The sequence below is a fragment of the Staurois parvus genome, unplaced genomic scaffold (genome assembly GCF_062004578.1).
Source record: "Staurois parvus isolate SC_StPar_1 unplaced genomic scaffold, SC_StPar_1.0 ptg000048l, whole genome shotgun sequence".
Classification (NCBI taxonomy): Eukaryota; Metazoa; Chordata; class Amphibia; order Anura; family Ranidae; genus Staurois; species Staurois parvus.
Window position 1 is genome coordinate 18,268,210 of NW_028317844.1, and position 26,922 is coordinate 18,295,131.

At 39.4% G+C, this 26,922-nt stretch overlaps 1 protein-coding gene across 4 annotated transcripts in view; it reads right to left on the minus strand.

Annotated features, from left to right (window-relative positions):
* Positions 1-1,517: 1,517 nt before the first annotated feature.
* FUT9 (fucosyltransferase 9) overlaps positions 1,518-26,922 on the minus strand; it is a 263,707-nt gene continuing 238,302 nt past the window's right edge. For 3 of the 4 annotated variants that reach the window (XM_089665374.1, XM_089665372.1, XM_089665373.1), the window contains 2 exons: positions 25,266-25,387; positions 1,518-15,354 (listed from right to left, as the gene is read on the minus strand). In XM_089665374.1, the coding sequence (XP_089521500.1) occupies positions 14,267-15,354; positions 25,266-25,350 (1,173 nt within the window). In that variant the 5' untranslated portion in view covers positions 25,351-25,387 and the 3' untranslated portion in view covers positions 1,518-14,266. The remainder of the gene's footprint in view (positions 15,355-25,265; positions 25,388-26,922) is intronic. The other variant, XM_089665375.1, reaches the window with a different exon arrangement.

The window sequence follows — 26,922 nt, forward strand, 5'->3', positions numbered from 1 at the left end:
CAAATAGAACTGAAAAGATTAAAATAGAAAATCAAAGAATAAAATTGAAAAGAATAGCATAGAAAAACAATTGAATAAAATATTATTATTATACAGTATTTATATAGCGCCAGAAGGTTTGCTCAGTGCTGTACATTATAGTGGGGGACAGTACACGAGACAATACAGTAACAAAACAATACACGAGGGGTTTGAGGGCCCTGCTTTTTCGAGCTTACAATCTAGGAGGGAGGGGATAGTGGTACAGGGGGAAGTGGCTGTGGGGGATGGAGTGGTAGGAGGAGTGGAGGAGATCGGCTGTTAGGTGAGGGCGGGGTAGGCTTCCCTGAAGAGATGGGTTTTCAGGGTGTGCCTAAAGGTGAGAAGGGTAGGTGACAGTCTGATGGATTGGGGTAGTGAGTTCCAGAGGATGAGGGAAGTCCTGGAGAAGTCCCGTAGTCAGGCGCGGGAGGAGGAGACCAGGGAGCTAGAAAGCAGGAGGTCTTGTGAGGAGCGAAGAATACGGGTTGGGTGGTATTTGGGTATCAGGTCGGTGAGGTAGTTTGGGGCAGCATTATGGATGGCTTTGTATGTCAGTGTTAGTATTTTGAATTTAATGCGACGAGCAATCGGAAGCCAGTGGAAGGAATAATAGAATAAAATAGAAAGAATATAACTGTCTTCCGAAGTTCGAATTTTGAATAGAATGAATCTGAATTCGAATAGAATACATTAGAATAGAATAGAAAATTAAAAAATAGAATAGAAAATAAAAAAATAGAATAGAAAAGAATATAATACTTTACAAAACAATACAAATTGTGAGCTGCACTATGGTGACGTGAGTAGTGATCAACAAAGGCACTGTGAAAATTTTTCTGAAATGGATGTGGATTGTGAATTATGGATTGTAACGTTAGAATTATTACTGGAACTGTTCGAAATTTCAAATTTTAATAAATGAAGCAAAATAAATTCTGAAAATGAATTTAACGAATTGAACAAAACTAAATTAGTCAAATGATGAATCAAAATGAAACAAAACACATTTTTTTGTTTTGCACATCTCTACTTGTCACCTTCTCCCATGCTCACCTCCAGAATATCTCCATAGCCTCTGCCTACTTCTGGAACTTCCCACCCTAATTTGTCTGATTGTCTCATACTAAGTTTGCATTTATCCATTACAATTCATCTTCAGGGAAGCCTATCAAGCCTGAACCCAAAGATTGGAGCTTACTTTCTTTATCATCTCTTCCCTCACAGTTGTACTACTTGCTATTCCCTTTGATTGTAAGCTCTTTTGACCAGGGTCCTGCGAACCGTCTTGTATCAGATCGTATATATCTTTGGTGTCAGTGGAAGGAATACTGCCACATCATTAGTGTCAGTGGGAGGAATGGTGACCACATCTGAAAGATACAAAAGCAAGTTTCTGATTGTTTTCTTTGTCATACAAAACAGGACCAAGGAGAGTGCAGGATGGGTAGGACAAAAGTAAACTTTTTCTTCTTTGACACAAGAAACATCCCATGCTATTATATTAATCAGGAAAGAATATTTTAATGGTTCCTTGCTGTGCCTTCAAGTTAAATTTGGCTTGTAGAAATGACAGGTGGCAGACAACTGACAACCAAAAATATAGAACAAATGACAGAACATGTTGTAGCTCATAAAACAAAGTTCAGCTAATCAAAGGTGTTGTTAATTGTCACCTGCTGTATAAGTGACATCACAATAGTTTACAAATGACATGAAACTGTATCATGACCGTAGTGCAGTAGCGTAAATCTAAAAATAGAGTTTCACATAGTATGCATTTGGCAAGTATTTATAGCTTTACAAAGTAGTGCAACAGTACAATACATAAACACAAATGATAACAGATGGTCTTAACAATACATTAACTCGTAACAGCATTTGTGCTTCAACAGTTTGGCACACAGTTTTTCTGTATCATGGTCTCAAAACATAATCTTCACTAGACTCTCTTGCATACAAATATATACGTGAGAATAAATTATATGAACATTGCTGTATTTTACTGGGTGCTATATAGTTCCCCGTACCCTGAAGTGCATTATATCACCATACAGAAAAAGAAAGTATTACACAAACATTTTTTTTTCATTTGAATTAATAAAGTTTATAAATAAAGTTCACTAAAAGCTTTTCTTTATTTTTAATGTGTACAGGTGATATTTGAACTGGAAATAAGTATAAATATCCCCAACAGTTAAAGTGGTAATAAACCCACCCCCCTCCAAAAAAAAAAATAATATAGTGCAGTTTACCATTTTTATTAGATGTGGTGGCTGCATTCATTTTCTTGTTTAGGCTTTCTTTCTTCTATTTTCTTCTGGTGATCCAGCCAGTAAGCCTGTTGCTTTTCAAAAGAAAAAGCTCTCCAGCAGGATGTATAAAATACAGAGATGAGACAAACCATTTAACACTAGCAGGGGTGCTTACAATGATCAGCATTTACTTATTTATAAAACCTTTATCCCAAAAGGAAAAAAACTGTTTGCTGTTACTGCTTATAAAGTATTAGCTGGAGTTTGGCTTCAATGTGTTAGTTAGATCTAAATCTGCTAGAGCATCTTAGAACTCTTAGATTGTAAGTTCCAAGGAGCAGGGCCCTCCTATCCCTCTTGTATTGAACTGTATTGTTGCTGTATTGTCTCCCGTTATATTGTAAAGCGCTGAGAAAACTGTTGGTGCTATATAAATCCTGTATAATAATAATAAAAAAAAAAAAATAGAACATCTAACACTACCCCTCCACCAGACTGAAGATGCTGCTGCCCCCTGTACTCTTTCATTCAGAGTGGGGGCACTGTAATACAGGAGGTATGTTACTGGCCAGATCACAAGTGAAAACAGAGCGAAAAAAGCCTAAACAAAGGAAAACGAATGCAGCCGCCACATCTATTGATTGGTAAGCTGCAATATGTAACTTTAATAGGATATGTCACCATTACACCTTCTTTTTTTAGACAGTATCACCATTTATAATGTAGAAGTCATACAATAAGAGCAATACTTTGGGGCTGCATGGGGTCATTTGATCAAGGCACTTCCCCAAAACACTGCTTTTCTTGAATGACTTTTACATTATAAATGAATATATGATTCTTAAAGAAGAATGTGTGCTGATTGTATATCCTGTTATGTGCTTGCATAGGCATTGCTGTCTGTCCCTTTAGGTTAGCATCTACCAAACATAAAGTGGTCAAGAAAATTGTATGTTCTGCCATTGGGAATCACTGTGATTGTTCCAATGTTTAACGTTAGAGAGCTTTTATGATTTTTTTACATTTTGGTGTTTTGGATAAAGTGAGGAAGACTTAGAAACGTAGGATTTTTTGCCTTCTGTGAGCGCATTAGGATGGCTTGCCCCTACTTCGTGTTCCAGTGGTAGTGGTCACTGAGACGCAAGGTGAGTGGACATTGCCAACCACAGAGCTCCAGATGGTAAAAACAATCCTTCTCCTACTGAGCATTCTCCCTGAGGATATAGTACCACCATCATCTAAATTACTGTTGGTGTGTTTCTCACACATAAACTCATTGTTCAGCACTCCTGGTCCTTTCACCTTTTTACAATGGTGTAACGCAGTTAATGCCATTTTAGAGAGAGAAAAATGAACACATCAACATAAGCCTTGGTTCACACTGATGCCGTGTGGAATTCACAGCGTTTTCTGTGCGAATTCCACACCGCATCAGAATCACACCCCGTTCATGCGGAACAATGCTGGTGTGTATGTTGAGTTAACAACACCCCAAAATCGGTCCACAGAACACGGTGCAATGTGCAGAATCGGATTGCATTGGTGTGAATACCCATGCAATCTGATTCTAGTGCGGACCCAAAAAAGGGCCCTGCACCTTTTTGGTGCAAATGCGGTACTATTTGAATCATACATAATGTATGGCTCCAATTGCACCGCACACAAATCGCATGTGATTTGCACAGGAATGCAGTGCGGTTCCTGTGAGAATCACATGCGATGCACCGCATTAGTGTGAACCTAGCCTAAGGGTTGTCCTAATAAGTAAAAAAAAATCTGTTCCCCCTGGCTATCATCTCCTTCATTGATCTGCTCTTCCGCCTCTTGTCTAGACTTATATATCTCAGTAATCTTTTATTTGTTAAACTAAAAGAAGCCATACATTGATTGAAATTCAGCCAGTTCAATGGGGCATGTTGATTCTACCCAAGTCAATCTATCCATCGATTGGGTACAACCAGCCTGTTAGATTTTTCTGCATGTGATTACTGCTGGCAGCTATAGTCACTAGCAATAACCATTGTGTTCTGCTGGCTGGGAAAGATCCCTCCTCCACCAGCAGAATACAATAGTGCTGCGGGAAGGATTCTCCCATCAACACTGACTGTGTTGATGGGGGAATAAAGTGATTTTATTCAGGGAAGCCTACCCCACCCCCTGCTAACTTGCCGACCTCCTCCACTCTTCCTACCACCCCATCCCCCACAGCTATCTCCTCCTGTGCCACCACCCCCTCCCTCCTAGATTGTAAGCTCGAAAGAGCAGAGCCCTCGAACCCCTCGTGTATCACATTGTATTGGTATTGTTCTGTCACATGTTCTGTCCCCCTTTGTAATGTACAGTGCTGAGCGAACTATTGGCGCTTTTTAAATACTGTATAATAATAATAATAATAATAATAATTTTCTTTCCTTCAACCTGTGGTGAAAGTAAAGAAAAATTAACCATAAATGAACTGCTTAACTGCTGGTGAGAACTGCCTATGTCCATTATCAAGCCTGTATTCCTGTACTCTTTGGGTCACCTTCCAACTTACATGTATACTATGTGCATCATAACTTTCTATACATTTTATTGCACACTATGATATGTAGGTGGTCTTGTGATATCTCTGACATTTCTGTTCTACATGAGAAATGGAATTTGCTTAGTTGCTATTTTGTATGCCCTTTCTAATTGTCTATTTTTGTACTTTGTAAACCAAACAAAAAATCTAATAAATATTAAGTGATTTAATAAAAAGAACAATCCTTCTATTCCTTTTTAAACTGTATCCAAATAATAAAATGACTGGAAATAAAATGGTGCAGTTTTTTTTAAGCAAGAAATTTTAAAACAAAATGTATCCTAACTTCATATGGGTATCAAAGTAGAATAGAAGCCAGTAAAAAAAGTTGTTTTTTTAAAATAAATAATCTAGAAAATCTGGAAAAATAGTAAATCATGGTATCTCTGATTTTTTAACTTGCTCTCTTTTGATCTTTCTTTTAAATATACCATAAATGACGTTGTGTTATCTCTGCTCAATAAGTGAAGAAAAAAAATATATATGTGATGATCATGTCAGAAATGTAAAGCTGTGCCCACTTCATGTGTTATCTCAAAGAGTTTAATTAAAACCCCAGTTATTATCATGGACTGCAGAACAATAACCCTTCATGCTGCAGAGTTGGAGAGGGTGGGAGGGTTCGGTAGTTTAACAAAATACAACTGGGTAGGACTGAAACGATATCTTGCAATTGTAGCCAAATAAAGCATGTGCTGTCAGTTCATACTAGGGAATTAGGAGCTACAGTAAGTGCATTTCTGAGAGATCAGCAGATATTTTTCTGTACTTGCAGGGAGGAAACATGGGCAAATAAATGCATATACCGTAGAGATATACTGCACATGTATTTTTATTGTATCCTCACATACAGGGGTAGATTTACTAAAACTGGTGCACTCAGAATCTGGTGCAGCTGTGTATGGTAGCCAATCAGCTTCTAACGTCAGCTTGTTCAATTACGCTTTGACAATAAAACCTGAAAGCTGATTGGTTTCCATGCAGAGCTGCACCAGAGTTTGCACTCTTCATTTTTATTAAGTAAACCCCACAATGTCTTCAACTCTGCTATATTGCTAATATCTTTATCACATCACTCTTCTCAAATGCCTATTAAAAAGTCTTATTTTGATATTTTCTTCCACTAAAACCAGTGTATAACACCAACAATGGTTTATGATTCTGCTTTGTCTAACATTCAAAACATACACTTTATGGCCGTGTGTTTGTGAACGCCTGAATATCACTCTTATAAGAATTTGTTGGGCATGCTATTGCAAAATCTAATGGAGTTGTCCCCCACAGAGCTCCAGACAGTAAAAACAATCCTTCTCTTACTGAGCGTTCTCTCTGAGGATATAGTACCATCATCATCTAAATTACTGGTGGCATGTTTAGTGTTTCTCACACATAAACTCATTGTTCAGCACTTCTGGTCCTTTCACCTTTTTACAATGGCGTAACACAGTTAATGCCATTTTGGAGAGAGAAAAACTAACTTATCAACCTAGGGGTTGTTCTAATATGTATCAAAAAGTATGGTCCCTCTGGGTATTATCACTTCTATTGGCCTGCTCTTCCACCTCTTGTCTAGACCTCCACTGTTCTGGAAAAACTTTACACAAGACTTTGGAATGTGCCCAAAAGAGTATATAGCAGGTAAGGTATTGAAATTGTAGACAAAGACCTGGCTCACAGCAGGCATTTTAATTCATGCCAAAGGTGTTCAGGTGGGATTGAGATTAGAGCTCTGTGCAACCCATCCACACCAAACTCAAAAAACCTTATCTTTATGGACCTAGATTTGAACACAGGGACACAGTCATACTGGAACAGAAAATTACTTTTCCTAAAGTGTTGCCACAGGTTTGGAAGTGCACAATTATATAAAATGTCTTCATATGCAATAAAAGTACCCTTCCACTGAAACACTTGAATCCAATAATTTGAAGGAATGTCCTTCTATTATAATTTTTGTGACAGTGTTAATCCCTGCCACTGTGTGAAAGTAGGCAAAATGTACACAGGGTTCACACAAATGCAAAGTGAGAAACTCCAGGCTGTATGAGACTGCATGCGTGTGCAGTTGTGCACACTTGTTATAAGCAAAAACCTGACCATAGTGCCGGACTCCCTTTAAAAGACAGATGGCTCCAACCAGAAGAAAAGTATGCTTTCTGTCCAGGAGAAAAACAGCTGCAGGGGCAATGCGTGTGTGTGTCCAGATCTGTCCAGTGTGGCAGACAGGTGCCATTAGATCCCCTAATGAAAGGCCAGATTGTGGGCCCATGCAGCAAGGTGCTGCAACGAAAGGCTGAGAGTCAGGAGAACCCAAGGATCCAGGAGAACTGGATGAGTTGGTCCAAGGGATCAAGCAAAAGCCAGGGTTTGGGGCTTAAGCATTGGCACTTCTGATGACAGCCAGGTGACTTAGCATTTTTCTGTTACGTGTTCTCGCTGGTGAAAATCCTCTACATGGGTAACTTTTTTTTGGTCTTTAGTTTCATTTGTTTAATAAAAGTGGGCTGGCAAGCCCTGTACTACAGTTCGGACTGGTGTGGTCTCACTAAAAACAAATCTATCTCTGAGTTAACAACCCAAGAATATCACAAGTAGTTTAAAACAAGCGGAGGAATCAGAAAGTGAGTACCTGTCAAAGACTATTGGCACTTTATGTGAAAGAGCCAGAAATTGTGCATAGCATGCAGCAGGTGTGGCTCCTTTACAAGGTTCTGCTTTGAGCTGTGTAAAAAAAAATAGTCCAATAGTGTACAAGATAGTGGAGGATTGGTTCAAATGGAACCTAAACAAAGTGCGAGAGATTATGATAATTATCTTCATGTAGCCCATGCTACCTACTGAGGAGGATGAGGACTTCCTGACTGAATTTGAGTGGCTAAATGGATGGCTTGGCCTAGAGACCAGTGGTCGCAGTTATTACAGTCTCTACTAGTGAGGCAGTTCTGGATAATCTACCTTTCATTGGGTCTAAACCAGGATGATAATGATCAGTACAAAGCCGATATTCTGACAGAAGAGACCATCCGGTGTGACTGGGACCTCCAGCAATACTCTGGTAAGGAAAGATCATCAGTTTTAGCAACGGGAAAGATATCACTGGGAGATCAAACCACAAGATGAGCAACAGCTGAGGAAATATGAGAGTGCGTCTATGCACCTGCCCTGAGCCCTGCACAAAAAATATCTGTTTTCAATCTTGGCAACAGTGGCAAAAAACTTTCTGACCTTCAGGAGGTACCAATAAGTATGAGAAACCTAGAGTTAAATACAGTATTATGGCTGTTTGTGAATTGGACAACCAAGGAGTTGTGGCACAGCATCCAGCATCCTGTAGGGGGTATGAACAAGGCTTTGGATTTGTCATTTTCCCTGACAACAGGAAACTTGTTTGGCTTTCAGGAGGTTTTAGAGAGTCTAAGAAAGCTGCAATTCCACCGCGTGGCTGCATGGGACAATTAACCTGTGAAAGTTCAGCAGACAAGATGTAAGACTGTTGCAATTTTAAATATTAAAGAGACTAACTAGCTTTTGAAGAGAGAGGTTGGTGTGATAAGCAGATCATAGACTTCAGTTAGTAACAGGCAAGGGCTGCCTGTAGAGCTAACAATACTGTTGATACGGCTATGAATGCTGATGATAAAGGTGGGTAGTCTACCATGGCAACCAGAGGCAGGGCCACACAGATGTCCCTGAAAATCTCTGTGAGCCAGGAGAACCCAGGGAGACAGAGGGACCAAACAAAAGCCAAAGGCCAAGGTTTGGGGCCTAAGCAATGGCACTGCTGAAAAGAGAGCCAGGTGACAGCATTTTTTTGTTACCTGTTCACCTTTCTGGTGAACATCACCTGCGTGGGCAACTGTTTTGTAGACTTTACTTTCGTTTGTTTAATGAAAGTGAGCTAGCAAGCCCTGAACCACAGTTCAGACTCTTGAATCTACCACTTTATATAGTGAGTATTAGACATTTTTTACAGGGATTCCTTAGGTTCTTGGCTCTGAAATGGATCTAAGTGAAAGTAAAATATTTTCAGAAACACAAAGAGTTCTCTCCAATAATGATTTTTTTTCTCAAGTTCATAAGTGCCCATAACTAATGACAATGTGAATTAGTTGTCAATTTAAGTTGAAAAAGATTACTCTACCTTTTTAATCATATATTTTTTCCATGTACCCTATCATCTAGAAGTTACAGTATAATCTGGTATCTGGAAGGGACCATGAGAGCATCCGGGAGTGACCATAATTAGGTGGCAGATGGCATGCTGTTATTTTGTGCTTGAAAGAAGTATTTAATACCTTCTCTGTTTTATTCAGAAAAGCAAGCCCTGCTCTAAACAGCACAGCAACAAATCATTTGGAAATAAATAACACTTTAGAGAGGCCATTTACTCAAATACACATCTATGAAACTAGGTCAAATACAGTACATGGGCTTTGAAATCAATTCCTAAAAAGGACCTTATTTTAGATATAGCAAGAAACATATTGGGCTGCTTACTCATGTGTATATACACTGCAGGCAGCAGTACTTTTACTTGCCAATCCTTTGTTCATTTCTCTAGGTAAAATTATTTTATGATATAATCATACTTGATACCATCCGGCACACAGTTTGCTACAAAGAAGAAAATGAAGAATATTTTGAATGCTCTAATTTCACAGGTATTGGGTAAAGGAAGGAGCATATTAAAAATAAAATGTAATAAAGGTGCAACAATCAGCCGAGACAAACGATACATATCAAACTGGTTAATTACTTTTCTTTCAAACATGTCTTTGAAATTAAAGTTCCATTATTCTCCAATTTTGAAGAAGCAGAGCAAATTAAACAGGACGATACATATAGAAGATGAAAGACAAGTACATCATTTTATTGCTGCTTGGGATTTCAGCAAGGAGTTCTCCTATCTTCCCCCCTGGGGGATCAATGTTACAAGCCTAAGGTCTCCACATCTTTGTATAAGGAATGTAGGTGAGGGCATGTTGTACAACAGGTCTTTTGTGTTAAAAAGCAGAGCTTGTCCATTTACATTTGTATTGTTGTTAGGACAAGAGCTCTTAACCATGATTTTGGATAGCAGTGAGGTCCTACTCTGCCCCACTAAACCTTATATGCAACATTGTAAGAGAAGAAGAAGCATGCTTATATTTCCGGTGGCCCGAGTCTACTACCGTTCATTTATTCCTGTGCCACAACCTTCATATGTATTTTCAGCTTTTGCCACTTTCGGAAGCTTTGGATGCTTGTGTCCCCTGGTGTAATTCTTAGTTCCTTCTTGCAACTTCTGCATCACTGCTGATTCCTGCAGTGCACTAGGGGTTGTAGGAAGGAACTACGAAATGTGGTGGAGACACATGATTCAGCCACTTCCAGAAGTATTGAATGGCAAAGAGTTTATAGAGGCTGCAGTATTGGAATAGAGAGGTCAGGAGACACTTGGGTTGATTTACTAAAACTGGAGAGTACAAAATCTGGTGCAGCTCTGCATAGAAACCAATCAGCTTACATTTTTTATTGTCAAAGCTTAGTTGAACAAACTGAAGTTAGAAGCTGATTGGCTACCATGCACCAGATTTTGCACTCTCTAGTTTCAGTAAATTAACCCCACAGCCATCGATGAATGTGTAGTACCTCTTCTCTTACAGGGACTTGCAATTGTAAATTATTGAAAGATCTGACCGAGACACTTTACATTTTCTGTACAGCATAATGTGTACCAGATGATGCTATTTTTGGTGACTTGTGTAAAAATACTACATTGCTTCTTAGGATTTTACATTTTCTCTTATTCCTTTAGAAAATTTACTTGGGAATATGCTGTTAACATATTCTAGCAAAACTCTCCATAGAAAAACTTTTTTATCAATGTTTATGAAAATGGCTTTTAAGAACCTCCAATTCCCGTGCCAACTAATAAAAATACCAGTATAGATAATTTGCACTTTGTGCTTTGGAAATACATATAACAATATAAACACTGATAAATACTCTGGTGATAAATGCTTTTCTAATTCTTACTACTGCTTACTATTTCAGCTTGCACCAACAATAATGCAGACAAATTGTGCAGTATTTTTTATCATAAATAGAATAGTGGCCATGAAGCTTTAAATATGTTTAGGTCATATTGTCACATTTTGATCACTGCAAATAGCCCCTCAGGAACACTTAGCCAGTGTATGTGCTACAAAAGTAATTCACCCATCCTTACAATCCTTCCATAATGTACAGCATGTGTAAAGGCTGTAAGTGATCATTGCAGTTATGATATTTGGCAAATCATGCACAAAACCCAGCAGATAAACCATTCAACTAGGAGAGATGTCCACATAGAAAAATCACCTGCCATTTGTTACTGCTATTCTCTAAAATAATCTTTACATCTGTAAAGTCTTGAATAAGATTATTTGTGACTCTTGTGCAAGAATATGTATTGCACAGATCATAAATTATGTCTGGCTTTGCTAATGGGGACCCATAAGGTCCACTGGTCCTGTGATGAATTACACATACTGTAACATTTTCAATAATAGTAGCATATCATGCCTGAGTGCCAAACAATGAATTTATTATTTTAAAATAGTTATTTAGGCATCATTTAGAAAGTATGTATATGATCTCTTCAAGCTACAGTTGTAGGCCTGTGTGTGTACTAAACATCATCCCATTCTTGGACAACACTTAAGTACAGTTATTGGAAGCAGCAGTATTGCATGTCTACATTGATTTTATGCACGTGACTTCTCCATGCTGCCATTCCATACTTAAGTAGGTGGGTCTAGTTTAGCCTCTTAACTCTGGCAATAAAGGATGTGTCTATTTTGTTCAATTTTTTGTTTTTTAAATTGACAGTGTTTCTTTTTTCCTTTATTTGTTCCTTTTGTGCCATTAGCACTGTAATTACTATCATTGTCTGTTTAACACATATCAACATTTGTTTTATACTGTAATGACTGTGCCTTTGGATGTGCTTCCTGCCGAAAGTGGACATGAAAGAAGCAAAGGGTGTTCCATTTAAATGTAAACAGTTTACAATCCAAGATCAAAAATTCTAGCTATGATATATTTCTCTGGACTGGCCACAACATTGGCTATATGACACAACAAACAGTGTCTTCAATGATACTCATTTGCATATCTTGCCCTAGAGCTTGAAATTTTATATTAGGGTTTGGCTGCAATGTGGAGTGTGTGTATGCCTAGTTCAAATGTGTGTCTAATTCAAAGCTGGAATTTAATTATGAGCCTTTTTCATAACAAGATGAAATCTGACCACCATGCAGCTTGGCTTTGCGCCTTAGATAGAAGCATGCAACATCAGAAGAATAACATGATACCGTGAAGGTTATAATACATGATTGGATTTTAACACTACATAACATATAGACACAAATCACTTGATTTGCAGTGTTGCTGAATCTCATATTTTTTGGCTAATTGCAAATTTTCAACCTACCTGAATAAATGCTAAAAGATTTTTCCAACCTGCAGAGAATACAGTTCAGAAATCTAAGAACTCAGGATTAATATCTGCCTTATACACATAAGCAGGTTTGTCCACAAATCAAAATTTGATTACTTTAAACGTAACGGCTGAACTCTGTAGATACGGAATACTTGATGCATCAACTCATTCTACTATATGTGACTTGGGCTATGCTTAGGAATGCGCCCTTTTCTGATACCAAACAGCATAGATTTCTAGTGTTGAGGAAAGTTTTCATGATCTCATGATCTACTTCATTGAAGTTTTTTTTACTGTTAATATTAATATGGATTTTTTTTGCTCTTATCTCTTAGTTGGTCAGGTTTTGCTCCGTATGTTGGCTTATTTGGACCTTTGTTATGTGGACTAATTCCATAGGCTATGCGTCAACTGTTTGACACCTGTGTTCTCTTCTTTATGTACTTAAATAAAACCTTAAATAAATAAATTAAAAAAGTATTACTTGTTTTACTGTATTCTCAATTTAAATGTTTTAGTAGTTAAATAGGACTTATACTATTTAATCAATAGATTGCTAACATCTAAATTCAAATGAATAAAATGTTCTGTTATGCAGATGGATTTTGCTAATCTTTGTTCAAGTGATATTGGATCTAGTGCATTTAGAGGCTGAGTTAAGCTACTTCTTAAAATGGTAATGTGCATATGGCAGTTGGAATGAACTGGTATATGTCTACAAGCCTATTCAACAGAGCAAAGCACAATGTATGAAATGCAGCAATGCAAGCCAACTGTGCCGTTTCATCTATCACAGATCTGTCTTTAAATAGATTAGTATAAGCTGAAGCACACTGTGCACCATCACTCCTTAATACAATTTATGAAATATATGGTAGTTATACTTTATTCCCAATTATATAATATTTACTACCTGTGCCTATTGTTTTATCTTGTGATTGGAAAATGAAGCATGTGTGACAAAACCTGTATTGCTTATCAATATGGTACATACTATTCCTGTTGTAGCTGTTATAGTTATTAAATCCCCATGGCTTGCAAAAATAATATGAGTCAAAATCTTCAATATAGGCAGTATCTTCTCTAAGTAGTGAAATACTTCCAGTGTACATCCGAAAGTTCTAATGGCCAGGTATAAGTCACTTTACAAACCTGCATTTTTTTCACTGACAAGCAGAAACTTACAGGATACCCCAAAAGACTGAAAAATAGATTTACATCTCCCCACAAGTAACTGCATGTATCACAATGGTGCCATTAAATACTTATATGAGTTAAAGGTCATACTTTCTTTAAAAAAATACTTGAAAAAGTGACTCTAAAATAAAGAAATATAGCATCACACTTGATCAATATGATCATAAACGTGAAACCTTTGTAAATGGATATACACTGTGAGCTTGTTTAAAGGGTGAGAAAATGGCTTCAAAGTGTTAACTTGTAGGTTCAGCTGAAGCTAAATGAACATAATTTATCACAAAGAACATTGATAAATAAGACTTTTCCAATTCTCATTTCTCACCCCATAAAGGTTTTTGTTCCTAAAAGTCTGCCAATAGACATATATATTATTAAAATACCCAACTCTCATCTGATATCTGGCATCATAACAATTTGCAGATTGATATTGATGGCAGCCAAACAAGTACACAGAAAAGTAGGTGATACCAAATTGCTACATAATGTGGGAACAAGGACGGACTCTAAAAAGATGTGTAAAAAATCTGATTAGTTCAGACTAAGAAACCTTCCCACTATGCACATGAACTTCTGCTACATGTAAGTGTCAGCAAATGATAACTCTGATGCTGAAAGGAGTTTCTTTTATGTCTGACGAAGTTTATGTTAAATTATGCATTCAACACAGCGGTAAACGGTGAGACAAAGCACTAAACTTTTATCTTGATGTGAGTAACCATTGTAATGTCTTTTCAGAAAGTGCTCAAACATGAAAGCAGAGGCTTAGTTCCAAAACCATTTTTCCAGATTACTGACAGATTTGTACTCCTGATGTCTTTTAACATGATCACATGCTAGGCAAGCGTGAGACTCCCAGAAATGGGGCAAGTTCACTGTGTAGTATTTCCTCCAGTTGAAGTATGCCAGATAGCGCTCAGTATCTTTGTTCAGAATTAACAGATAATCTGCCAACTCTCTTGGAGAGAGAAAATCTTCCACATGGATGAAAGAGTCTGCTGGTATATAATTTTCATAGTTTTCTCTTGGTGGACCTAGCACAATGGGCACCGATCCTGCCAGTAATGCATTATAAAGTTTTTCTGTTATGTAGTCCTTATGGAGAGAATTTTCAAATGACAAATAAAATTTACAAGTAGAGATGGTTGGAATCAAGCTTTTATCACTCAAGTATTCCCCAAAGGCTTGGCCAAAAGTCAGGATTTCAATGTATTTGTTGAGATCATTGTAATATTTGACTCTCACATGATCAGGATTCCAATTGCTCACAACCCAACAGACCAGTTTATCCTTGCTTGGCACTTCAAATTCAAAGGGCTGAGTGCTTACGACCATAAAGCCATAAGGCACCTGAATGTCTGAGTCCCGTCTGTAGGTCAATGTGAGATTAAATAAATGTTCAATTCCACTTTTTTGTGGTGTATGGGTTGGTGACTCTAGATTCATCCAAATCCATTTTTGAAAGGGTGGTCTTACTTGCACTGGTAGGTTTGTCAAATCCCAGGTGATATCCCTGTGATGTATAAGAACTGCATGGGATTTGTTGTACAGTGTGCGGTCAGTAGTTAAATGGCACCCACGGATATTAAAAAGAGCTTCACAAGACTGGAGTTCAAAGGTTTGTCCGAAAGGCCATACCCAAATAAGAACAATGGTTTCATTGTAATCCTCCCTTTTACTAGAGAAAAAATTCTTCATCTTAAGTACAGAGTTAGCTGATTCTATTGGGCTGGAGATCCAATTGTTTGTTGGTTTCACATATATCAATATACATACCATGAAACAGATCAACACAATGCAGACAACTAGAAATGGTCGGAAAATGCCTTTAGATGTTGATGTCATACTTTGCCCTGAAAAAAAAAATCAAAATGCTAGATTAACACAATATAGTTTAACTAGATAAAAGCAGAAATACATTCCCAGACCTCAATTTTGTATGGATTTTTTCTTTTCTTTCTCGATGTACGGCTTAACTGCAGCAGAAAACGTCAGGTCACCAGACTTGCTATGCTGTGTGGCCAATGAATTTGGCAGGTAAGACAACTCTTAGGCGGATCCGCCTGCTCAGCAGGGGGTCTCTCTGCTGCTCCCCGCTGAGCAGGCGGATGACAGGTCTCCGTCTGCTCTGCTGCTACAGAGCAGACAGCAGACACAGACACGACCCGCTGACTTCTGCTTGTCCATTTCCACCCAACTGTCATCCGATCCGATCTGCTGGCCAGATGGGGAACGTCTGTTTTTGGTTTACAGGATTGGATCGAATGCTGGCGGGTGTCCGGTCCATAGAGGTCTATGGATGGTCCAATCAGGTCCACTGCAAAAAAAACTGACTGGCGGGCCCAATCGGATTGTCCAAGGGGCCTAGTATATGTATTTTATCTATGTTTTTAGTTGTTTACCTGAAGTTTAGCCTTAAAGGTTTAGCCTTGAAATGCACACATTATAATTTAGGCACAGAATTCATTCAATTGCATTCCTGCATATGTCATTCTGGAGAATACATAGGCATAGGTTAATGACTGTTTTTTTTTTAATTCCCTGATAAATATTTTTTCTCTTTGCAGTTTAAATCTTTCCTTAAGATTAAGCAATCTTTGATTGCCCTAAACATAGATTTCAGCCTTTTTTCAATTTACAGCCCTTATAAATGCGATGCCCAACATGATACATCATAAAAATTCCTGGTGAATATAAAATATGAAACGGTTTCAAGTAAATAAATAACAAATACATAACATTTTAAAAAAGGGCAACAAAGAAACATTTGCTAAATTATATAAAAAAAAGATTATTTCTATTTAAAACATTTACTATTTACCCCTTTGTGTGTAGCAAAACAAGGATTTATGTACAGTATGTCTGTGGGTCTATGTGGGTTCAAGTGTGTGTCTCTGAACACAGTGTTTGTTTGGGGACATGCACCCACAAGCACCTGCACCTACACAGATATCAAAATGGGAGCAGCAACTGTGTCTGTGCAGGCGCTGCATCCCAATTGACATTAATTAGACTGCCTGCACCTGTGCAGGCAAAGAGGGCCTGCACAGGCGCATTTAAGTACACCTGTGTGAATGAGGCCCATCTTTACAATATGCATGATGTGAGCGTTTGATTTTTACTTTGTGTTTGCTTTTTAGTACTACTTTATGGCAATTTTACAATTTTTTCTTCTTGTTCAACATATCTGTAATTTTGCATGTTTTTAATTATTAGAGGACTAGAAATTGGTTGTTTAAGTCAGTTTTAAAATATATCTAATGGGAACTTTTTGTCTATTTTGAACTGTGAAATGATTAGAACCCTGTGAGATTTTTATAGCAGTCTGTGTTCCTGCTAAGGAGATTCACTCTCTCTGTTTGTCTTGGCAACCACTGTCAGTACCATCAAAAGTGGGAGAAATTTCTAAATTTGAACCCTTTTGTTGCCGCTGACATAACTATTTCAGCAGTGCAGTGTATGCATGTAAACAAATTCCTGGCTGCTAAATCAGCCAGGTGTTTGTTTATAGCTTTTTTCATAACTGCCAGCCTTCTTGTAGAAGTGGTTTATCTGGTTGTAAAGCCAACACCTTCCCTTCTATATGCTTCTACTCCAAGACAATTATCCAAAACTATTTACCTACTTTTTAGTGATGTCTTAGGAAAAGCATAACATCTCCTGGCTGGGGCAGATCACAGCCATAGAGAAGACTTTACTGAACACATTTTTGTACCACAATATTTTCCTTTTTTGTACAATTTGTATGGAAAGGCATATCCCACCAATAATGAATTCATTTATTATAGGTACTTGTATAGCACTGGCAATTAGTATAGGGCTTTACATACTGTACATTCACATTAGTCCCTGCCCTCAAGGAGCTTACATTCTAATATCCCTATCTCACATACATACATTCTTACTAGTAGGGATGAGTCAAACATGCAAAGGTTTGGTTCGAGGCAGGTCTGGCAAACCTTACAGCTGTTTGGGCGCCAAAATCAAACCCTATTGAATTAAATGAAAGTTGTTAGAAATCATTCCATTCTTTTCTAGACTAATAGGCAAGAGATTGTTAAACAAATTGTATTGTGGCTGGGCACTGTCCTGGGGAACACATGCCACAGCAAAAAAATATAAAATCAAGTGCTGTTTAGTGGGGAACAGCAATTTTAAAAATGCTTAAAGTGGTGCATTACAATGCAAATTCCTATAAATAACATGCCTGGGGGATGCCCTTAACCTGCTTTTGAAGTGGCACATTTGTGTGATGTATACAACCAACTGCAGCAAAACTTACAATTACCAAGACAAAATACTGTTTAAATTGCTGGAAGTTGATAGCTTCAACCACTTTACTTCTGTTTGTAAATAAAGTGGCTGCAGATTTCCTTCACCTATACCAGACTCTTATCCTAGTTAAAGACTCCCATGCAAGAAAAAAAAATGTTGCTGGGGTTCAAGCTAAAGATACATACAAGACCATTATCCTTTTTAATTATATATATATATAATGTTTTGGGGGGGGGGGGGGTTTAAGTAATCTTCAGGCCTCAGATGCACATTTTTAACATTTGTGCAAAAATGTCTACAGAATAGGAAGTGAAAAGAAATCTCTTGAACAGAAAAAAAAACTGATAGGGTTTTAACCATTCCCTACTCTCTCCAAAACAGAAAAAAAAGTTTAGGCTTTGGTTATCAAGTATAATCTGTAGATAGAATCACAAGAATGTGATCCAAAACATCTGGTGTTGGTGACATATGAGGAGCAAGCTTTAAAGGCCACAGGGTCCAAAAGCTATAGACTTCAAAAGAGAGCTAAGGCCAGGTAATACCAGCACCTGTAGTACAGTATGTTGCAATTACATTGTTTGCAAATCTGCATATCAGACTGTATTTGTATATGTGTTTTAGTATAAGGGTTGATTAGTATTTACAAGTTTTGTAAGGCTATAGACTTCAAAAGGTTACAGATATTATAGCTAAGGTTAGGTAATACTGGAGCCTGTGTTATATAATTACACTGTTTGCATATCTATTCCAGCCATGGTGCTCACACATTGAGGAATGTATGTGGACAGCCTGTATTTTTATATGTTTCTTGGTATACGGATAGGTTAATATTGACAATATTTTTCCAAAATAGAATGGAAGGTAGTTAGACATTTTCAAATGCATTCTGGCATAATACAGATTTAAACCAAGAAATGTTCTTTCTGCATTAGTGGGGGTCAGGTTCTCCTCCAGACCCAATAAGCAGCTCAAGGGGGACATTGAAAGTGTCATGGTAGTGGAATCCACTATGTAGTGAGATATTTCCTGCCCATACTATAATATTTTGGTACAAATGCATGTGGAAGAAATCACCATCAGCAATACGCTCTGTGTGGGAGCGTAATTACTACACATTTATTGTAGGCCTAAAGATAACATATCAGCATTTTATTCTAATCCACTCTATCCATACCTTTAACGTCCCATTTTCACTTTTGTTCAGGATTGTTTAAATTAAAGGATAAGTTCACCTTTTAGACAAAAATAATAAATGCACATAAAAAAATGTGCATTTATGATTTTTGTCTACAGGAGCCTGGAAAGCATTGCACCAGCAATCAGTAGATCGCTGATGCCATGAAGGTCTCCTGCAGACCTGTCAGAATATCTGCTTGCTGTACGGGATGTACAAGCAAGTAGATATTCTCACAGAAAGCTTTAATAAACTACCACGGCACTCCACAGCGCATGAAGGTGGGTGGCCAAGATGGTCACATATTATGTGGTTTTCTGTTAGGGAAAGATACCAAAAGTATTTAATCTTCAGTGATTTCAGCAGCCAAAGAAGAGCACACCTAATTAATCCCATAGCCACTGTGTCTAGGCTATAGTAGTACAGGGGTCTTGTATATGTGAGGTTGTAGTAGTGTATAAGTTTATGTAAGAAAGCTTGCTTTTGTTTTTTTGGGTTGTGTGGCGGTGTCACAAGATGGCTATACATAAAAATGTGGCTCTGAGACTTTCATAGGTATCAGCCCTAGGTGAAGCGGCATAAAATGCCTCCACAGATTTTTCTTTCACATGAAGGTGTCAGGTTTAGCTGCTTGTTCCTGTGTAATAAATTTTCAAGGGAATTACACTTGCTGTATAAATGCCTTAAGCTGAGTACACATGGGACAAAATTGTCTAAAAATGGTCAGTTCGGCAGGAACAGCTCTGACAGAAACTGGTCTCACAACCAGCTTTTGTTGAACAGTCATGCTGGAAATCCAGTCAGATCAGTGTGATATGATATCTGAAGTTAAAGTGGTTGTAAACCTCAGACATGAAAAAAACATATCCCTCAATAGTTTGTAGTTGTCTCAATCCAGAGCACTCATTTCTGTCCACTGCTTCTTTCCTTTGCTATAAGCATGAGTCACTTATGATGCGTTTTCCTGACACCAAGAGAAAAATGGTGACAGGGGAGGGCACAGCCTGTGATTGACAGCCTCAGCTCTGTTCCAGTGTGCTGTGTGAAGGGGGTGTGTCCTTTCCTTCCAATCACTCTCAGAGCTCTCCTCACTGATGTAACTTCAGCTCCCCACCCCCTGCTTTTCAGAGCTGAGAGATTCTGTGTACAGTCTGCACTTTGAATGGATGTAGAGAAGAGAATACTGAAGATAGACAGGTACAACTTGTGTAGGATGATTTGTTTAATCTCTGTCTCACCTGAGGCCTGTCACTTTACTGGGTATATGTAAGGGTTTACAACCACCTTGAGATACATAAAGGCATCTATCCATGGAAAATATAGGTGGCATTTTAGTGAGGTCTAATAGCTTTGTGAGCATTCAGTCCTCTGTGAAAAACCCAGGATTCTGACATTTATGAGGTGCAGATGGTTTTCTGAGTCAATAGATCTTTCTGCTAAAATTCTCTCTTTTACCTTTAGTGTAAATATCTCAGTGGAATTAGCATGCAGAATATCCTCCACATGAGATGCGGTTTCAGCTTCAGTCTAGTGTCCCCTGTATTTGCCAGGCCATACCCAATAAAACTAAACTCTGAAGAGAGCCCAGTTTTTGCAGTTACTGGCTATTTACAGTATATGGCTGCCAGGATATCAGCACCCCACAGTTGCATCTCACTCATCTCCATCACAGAAAGGGTCTTTGTTATGACAGAGGCAATAGCAGGTATGAGCAGGGGCGGACTGACCATTTGGAAACTTGGGCACTGCCCGAGGGCCCGGGGTCAGTAGGGGCCCCATGAGATGCCCCTGGTACCTTTTTCATAGGCTTTTTTGAGTTTGGGCAAGGACACAGGGGCCCCATGATCCCCTATTGCCTGGGGGCCCCATGAGTTGTCAGTCCGCCCCTGGGTATGAGCAAGGTATCCAAGATGACCACTGGAGTCCAAGCATGGGAGTCAGAACTGGAAGAGTCATTGGATGACTTGGACTTACAAGATGGCATCGGCTTGCGGTAGCTGAAAACACTGAATGTGCGAGTTCTCCAGTTGAATCCTCTCCTGGAGAAGGCAGCTTAGTTAGAGTCTGAAAATTTAAGGGAACTAAATTGAACTAGCAGTTGTCATGGTCACACGAAGAAATGTGATTTTTGGGCACTGCAAGCTGAAATAGTATTGTAATGTTAAAGTAGATTGATCAGTACATTTACAAGTCTGCATGAATAAATTCACAACATGTCAGAATTTACAGAAATAGTAAAATGTTTAAAAAGGTTGTATTTTTTTTTTGTTTTTTTTTTTACAGTCCTTGAACTCTCATTTTCTGTAGCCTATCTTCCCCACTCTTTACACTGAACCTCTGTAAATTAGTATCACAAAAGACTGAAACTTAAGTTAATCAGGGGTGGTGCTAAGGGGGTGCTTGGTTGTGCTGAAGCACCACCAAAAATTCCTCCAGCACCTCCAAAGCTCCCCAATGAATGCACCTGCCTTGTCCATGCACATTGCTTTGCCAAAATTGCCTCAATCCACATTGGATCGATGCAAACTTGCAAAGCAATGTGAGTGAACAAGGACTTTCTGCGCAGTGATACAAAGTCTCAGCACCACAGGTCCTAAAAGAGTTCCTATAGTTCCGGTTGCAGAGGATCTTTCGGGTTTTAGGGTTGTCACAAAAGCAAACGCATATTACCTGTTCTTATAGGTATGAAGAGAGAAGCTTGCAGTGTTTCTAATGAGGTATGGTGAGAAGCTGGCTGCCAATCACATAATAGGCGACAAACAATGCCACCAGAGAGCTTGAGAGACCCAATTTACTGGCCACCATCGTACAAGGGGACTAACCACCAGAATACAGGAGAACTAACCACCAGTATACAGGAGGACTGACCACCAATGTACAGGAGCACTGACCACCATTATACAGAGGACTGATCACCAGTATATAGGGAAACTGACCATCAGTATACAGGAGAACTGACCACCAGAATATAAGGGGACTAATCACCAATATACAGGCGTACTGACCACCTTTATACAGAGGACTGACCACCAGTATACAGGGAAACTGACCACCAATATACAGGATAAATTACCACCAGTATAAAGGAGAACTGACTACCGCTATGCAGGAGAACTGACCATCAGTATACAGGAAAACATTGACTGCCACTATACAGGGGAACTGGCCACTAGTATACAGGGGCACATTGGCCTCCAGTATACAGGGGCACGCTGGCCACCAATATACAGGGGGACTGACCACCAGTATACAGGGGCATAATGACTGATGGCATACATTTGCACACTTACCACCCGTATACAGGGGCAGACTGACCACCATTATACAGGGGCACACTGACCGCCAGTGTACAGGGGCACACTGATTGCTATTATACAGGGACATGCTAATTGCCAGGATACAGGGGCACACCTACCACCAAAATGCAGGGTAACTGACAACCAGTATAGAGGGGCACTGGCTACCAGTATACAAGGGCACTGACCACCAGTATTCAGGGGCACATTGACCATCAGTATGCAGGGGCACTGACCACAGGTATGCAGGGCCAGTGATCATCGGTATACAGGAGCACTAGCTACCAGTATACAGGGGGAATACTGACCACCATTGTGCAGTGCACACTGACCACCAATGTAAGGAGGCACACTGAGTATTAACCACCAGTTTAAGAGAACACACTCAGATAAGCTATATAATGCTGACCTCTTCACTCTATACAGTATGCTGTATTGTATGTTGCACAATGGAAGGGGCACACTGACTGCTATACTAGTTAACTAATGTGTAGTGCTGGGGGTTAATTACTGTGCCATGCTTGGGGTTTATTTATGTGTCATGCTTGAGGTTTATTACTGTGTTTTGTTGGAGGTTTATTACTGTGCTGTGCTGAGAGATAATTGTTGTGGGGGTTAGTTATTGTGAAATACTAGGGGATAATTATTGTGCAATGCTTGGGGTTAATTACTTTGCCATGTTTGGGGTTAAGTATTGAACCGTGCCCTGGGTTGATTACTTTGGAATGCTGGGGGGGGTTAGTTACTGTGCTGAGGGTTAATTACTGTGTTGTCTTGGGGATTAATTTTAGAAAATGCTGGGAGTTAATTATTTTTCTACACTTGGGTGAACATTAGACCTGACCCCAACTGGGCTTATATTATTCCCACAGTCTCTTCAGTTCACCCCCCAGCCTTATTTGGCCTATACAAAGGGAACAAAGTGTCAAAATGCAAGTCATAGACCATAGAGAAACACCCACTGGCCATGCCCACTTGCTAGTCATGCCCAGATTTTGGCCGTGTCAACCGGTGTGCGATAGGTGACGCACTTCGTGCGCCATGTTAGCAGCCCCTCTTATACTCCCAGCACCAGCACAGCATCCCCCCAAAAACTGCCTGGAACTGCCCCTGGAGCTAATCTGTGTTAGACATTTGTTAGTAAGACTAAAGTTGTCTATACATTAAATTAAAATTTGGCCAGTTCATCAGGTACTGGATGAATATAGATCAGTGTGTGGCCATCTCTGCTTAACAAAAGTTTATTTTTTATTCAACTTCTGTTGAAGAGATCTGTTGAAAAATTTTCCTCAGTTGGTGACTGTATATTCTGACAACTGAGGGTGCCGATTTTAGAATACAATGTCCCAGTGGATTCCTTTATTCAACTTATGTGTGAATGGAGACCCTGAATGATGTCTGAACAAAGATTGCTCTGTCCTTCTGGAGGAAAAAGCAGATGAAGGTGCCTCTGTGAAAGGTAATAAATATCAGTGTTACACTCTACACATCACTTAAAGCAGAACTCCAGCCAAGCATAACAAGATACAAATGATTATCCAATTTGCGGATGTCACAAGCACTCTGCTCACTCCCCCCGATTACTCTTTTGCTTCCCTATGCCATCTTTACAGGGCCCAGCTGCCACCATCCTGTGCCTGGATCCCCACACGCACACCACAGAACCTCTGTGTGGGGGGCCAGGGAGCTTCACAACACGCAGGCTAAAGGACTGTTGCCGCATACTCCCCCTCCCCTGTCTCAACGGACACAGTGAGCCCTCTCTGTTCCCATGCTTTGTGCCCACTGGAAACAAAGGCCATAATCCCTGTGTGTGACCGGAGCAGAGAGTATAGAGCTTGTTCCCAGCCAATCCAACGTCAATCCTCAGGTTGCCTGGACACAGGAGTATGCTCTGACTCCAGAGGTAAATCCCGGAGCAGGGCCCAGATGCAATAAGTCTCCCTGCTCTCTCTCCCTCCTCTCACTCTACTGGAAATCTGTGTGTGGTCCCAGGCTGCGACCAACACCCCCCACAGACACCCCTCTCCAGGACCAAGTGAATTATGGAAGACAAGACCCCGGGCCTGTCTCATCTACTGGCATCTGGATTCCCTGGCTTGATTGCTTTCAGGTGTTGGCTGATGAGTTAATAACCCCTGCTGTGCCCATCAATGCTGTGTGCAAGGTCTTTGCTGAGGGCTTAACCCCTGCCTTACCAAAGTGCTGCTCATTCCTGCTGTGCCTTCTGGTTGTCCTGTGGACTATTTCCCCTTTGCTGCCCAACTTTACCATCCTAAAACTCATTCTACCTTGCTGTGTCTTCTGGTTGCCCTGTGGGCTATTTCCCCTTTGCTGTTCCATTTTGCCATTTTGAGGATCATTCTCCCTTGCTGTGTCTTCTGGTTGCCCTGTGGACTATTTTCCCTTTGCTGTCCCATCTTACTGTCCTGAAGATCATTCTCCTTTGCTGTTCCTTCTGGTTGCCCTGTGGACTATTTCCCCTTTGCTGTCCCTTTTTACCATCCTAAGGATCATTCTCCCTTGCTGTGCCTTCTGGTTGCATTGTGGACTATTTCCCCTTTGCTGTCCCATCTTACTGTCCTGAGGATCATTCTCCTTTGCTGTGCCTTCTGGTTGCCTTGTGGACTATTTCCCCTTTGCTGTCCCATCTTACTGTCCTGAGGATCATTCTCCTTTGCTGTGCCTTCTGGTTGCCCTGTGGAATTTTTCCCTTTGCTGTGCCCTATTGCCATTCTGTAGATTCGGTAGCAGTGTTGATACATTGTTGCCCTGTGAACTAATTCTCTGTGTTGTGTCCTATTGTCACCCTCCCTGTACCCCTGAGTCCCCCAGTAAATGCACACACATTGGATTCCTTGTGATTTGCCTCTGTGTGCTCTCTTTCAGAACTCCTAGTTCGTCACACCATCCTTTTCCTAATTTCCTCTTAATATAATCTAGTCTTACTGGAAAAATTCTAGTATGTAAGAGCATTGCATCACAATGACTGCATCTATGGACAAATCAGTTTGATCACCTTTGATTAGTCTCCCTTGTAATATTGTAATAATTTGCAGGTTTTGTGGTCTGTGTGAGTTGTATAAGGTCTGCCTATTTGCCATCTCTGTTTTCCGAATTGATAGTTTATTCCTTTATGACCTGAAAATTGAAAATAAAGAATGAAAAAAATTATTATTCAAGTAAAATTTAAAATAACAAAACAAGTCTTTACTGCAATATTTAGCAGAGAGAGAAGAAACATCTCTCTAATCACTCTGCTCTCTTCTTCTATCAGCATGCTTCTTATCAGTACATAAACTGATTGGCTCCTTATGCTTCTACTTTCTCACCTACAGTGCTGTACAGGGACAGCTAGAGGCTGATATCAGGACAAATCCAGGTACATACACTGCTTGCATTTAGGAATACATTAAAATACCTAACTACGCTTAAATCTACTCCCACCCACATTATAATTCCTATTCCATTTACCCTGTGAAAGGAAAGATGCCTATACTTACCTATTCTGAAGTCACTGGGCGATGACACCAACCATAAGTTTACTATGGGACATCTGTTGTCACACTGAAGCCAGTGCTGGGACCCAATCATATGACGGGGGCAACTTCAGAATAGGTAAGTATAGGCATCTTTTGTTTTACAGGGAGAACAAAACAGGCTTAGAGTTATTATTATTATACAAGATTTATATAGTGCCAACAGTTTGCGCAGTCCTTTACTATATAAGGGAGACAGTACAATTACAATACATTTCAGTACAGAAGGAATAGGAGGGCCCTGCTTGTGGAGCTTACAATCTAAAGGGGAGTTTACAATCTAAAGGAGGTGTGGAGAGTCGAATGGGGGTGGGAGCAGATTTAGGCTTAGGTGTTGACTTGAATTACACTTTCATGATGTATTCAGAATTTCCGAGCTGCAGTAAATTGGGTCTTTATATCTGCCAAGAATTTAACTTTAGTGTGGCTACCTAAAAAGAAACAAATATATCTGGTAATATATCCATTTTAAGTTACCAAATGTTGTATATAGAAATGGAATATATGTTACCTTGTTTTTGCAAAAATAAAATGGAGCTTTCCTGTAAAAGCAGAACCTGTTAGAAGCTGATCTGTGTGAGGTCAGTACTGATAAAAAAAACCTAAGTGCATTCTTCAAAGCAAATTTTAATTACATTTGGCTTCTTAGCCCATCATTTCAACAAAGCAATAGCTTAAGAAGAACTATGGTGCTCAGAGTAGAAGGAGACCAACTAACCAGTTTTAGAGCTTCAATTACCACGGCACTCCTGACTCCTCTGACCAACCTGCCTCTGTACTAATTAAACTCTAATTCATTAACTACACTGTTATTCTTTCTCATCTCACTTCAGTACGCCTAATAAGCCACTTAATACAGTCAGAGGACAATTCCCATCACATGAAGAAAGTACAGACTAATCGTTGACGTTTTGAGCAGTAATCAGATAAATCAGCTAATGAATGTTGGTTTGGGAAAATTAAACTTTGTGTTTGTATCCCAGCGGTATCATTTTATCAGGCAATAAGATCACAAACAACAAAATTAACTCCCGCACATCCTGCCTTGTTGCTAACTAAAGGGAATGTTCTGTGTTAACCAATTAATTTCTCACGCCTATGCCCCCGCTATGGACCAGAGAAAATTTTATATTACTG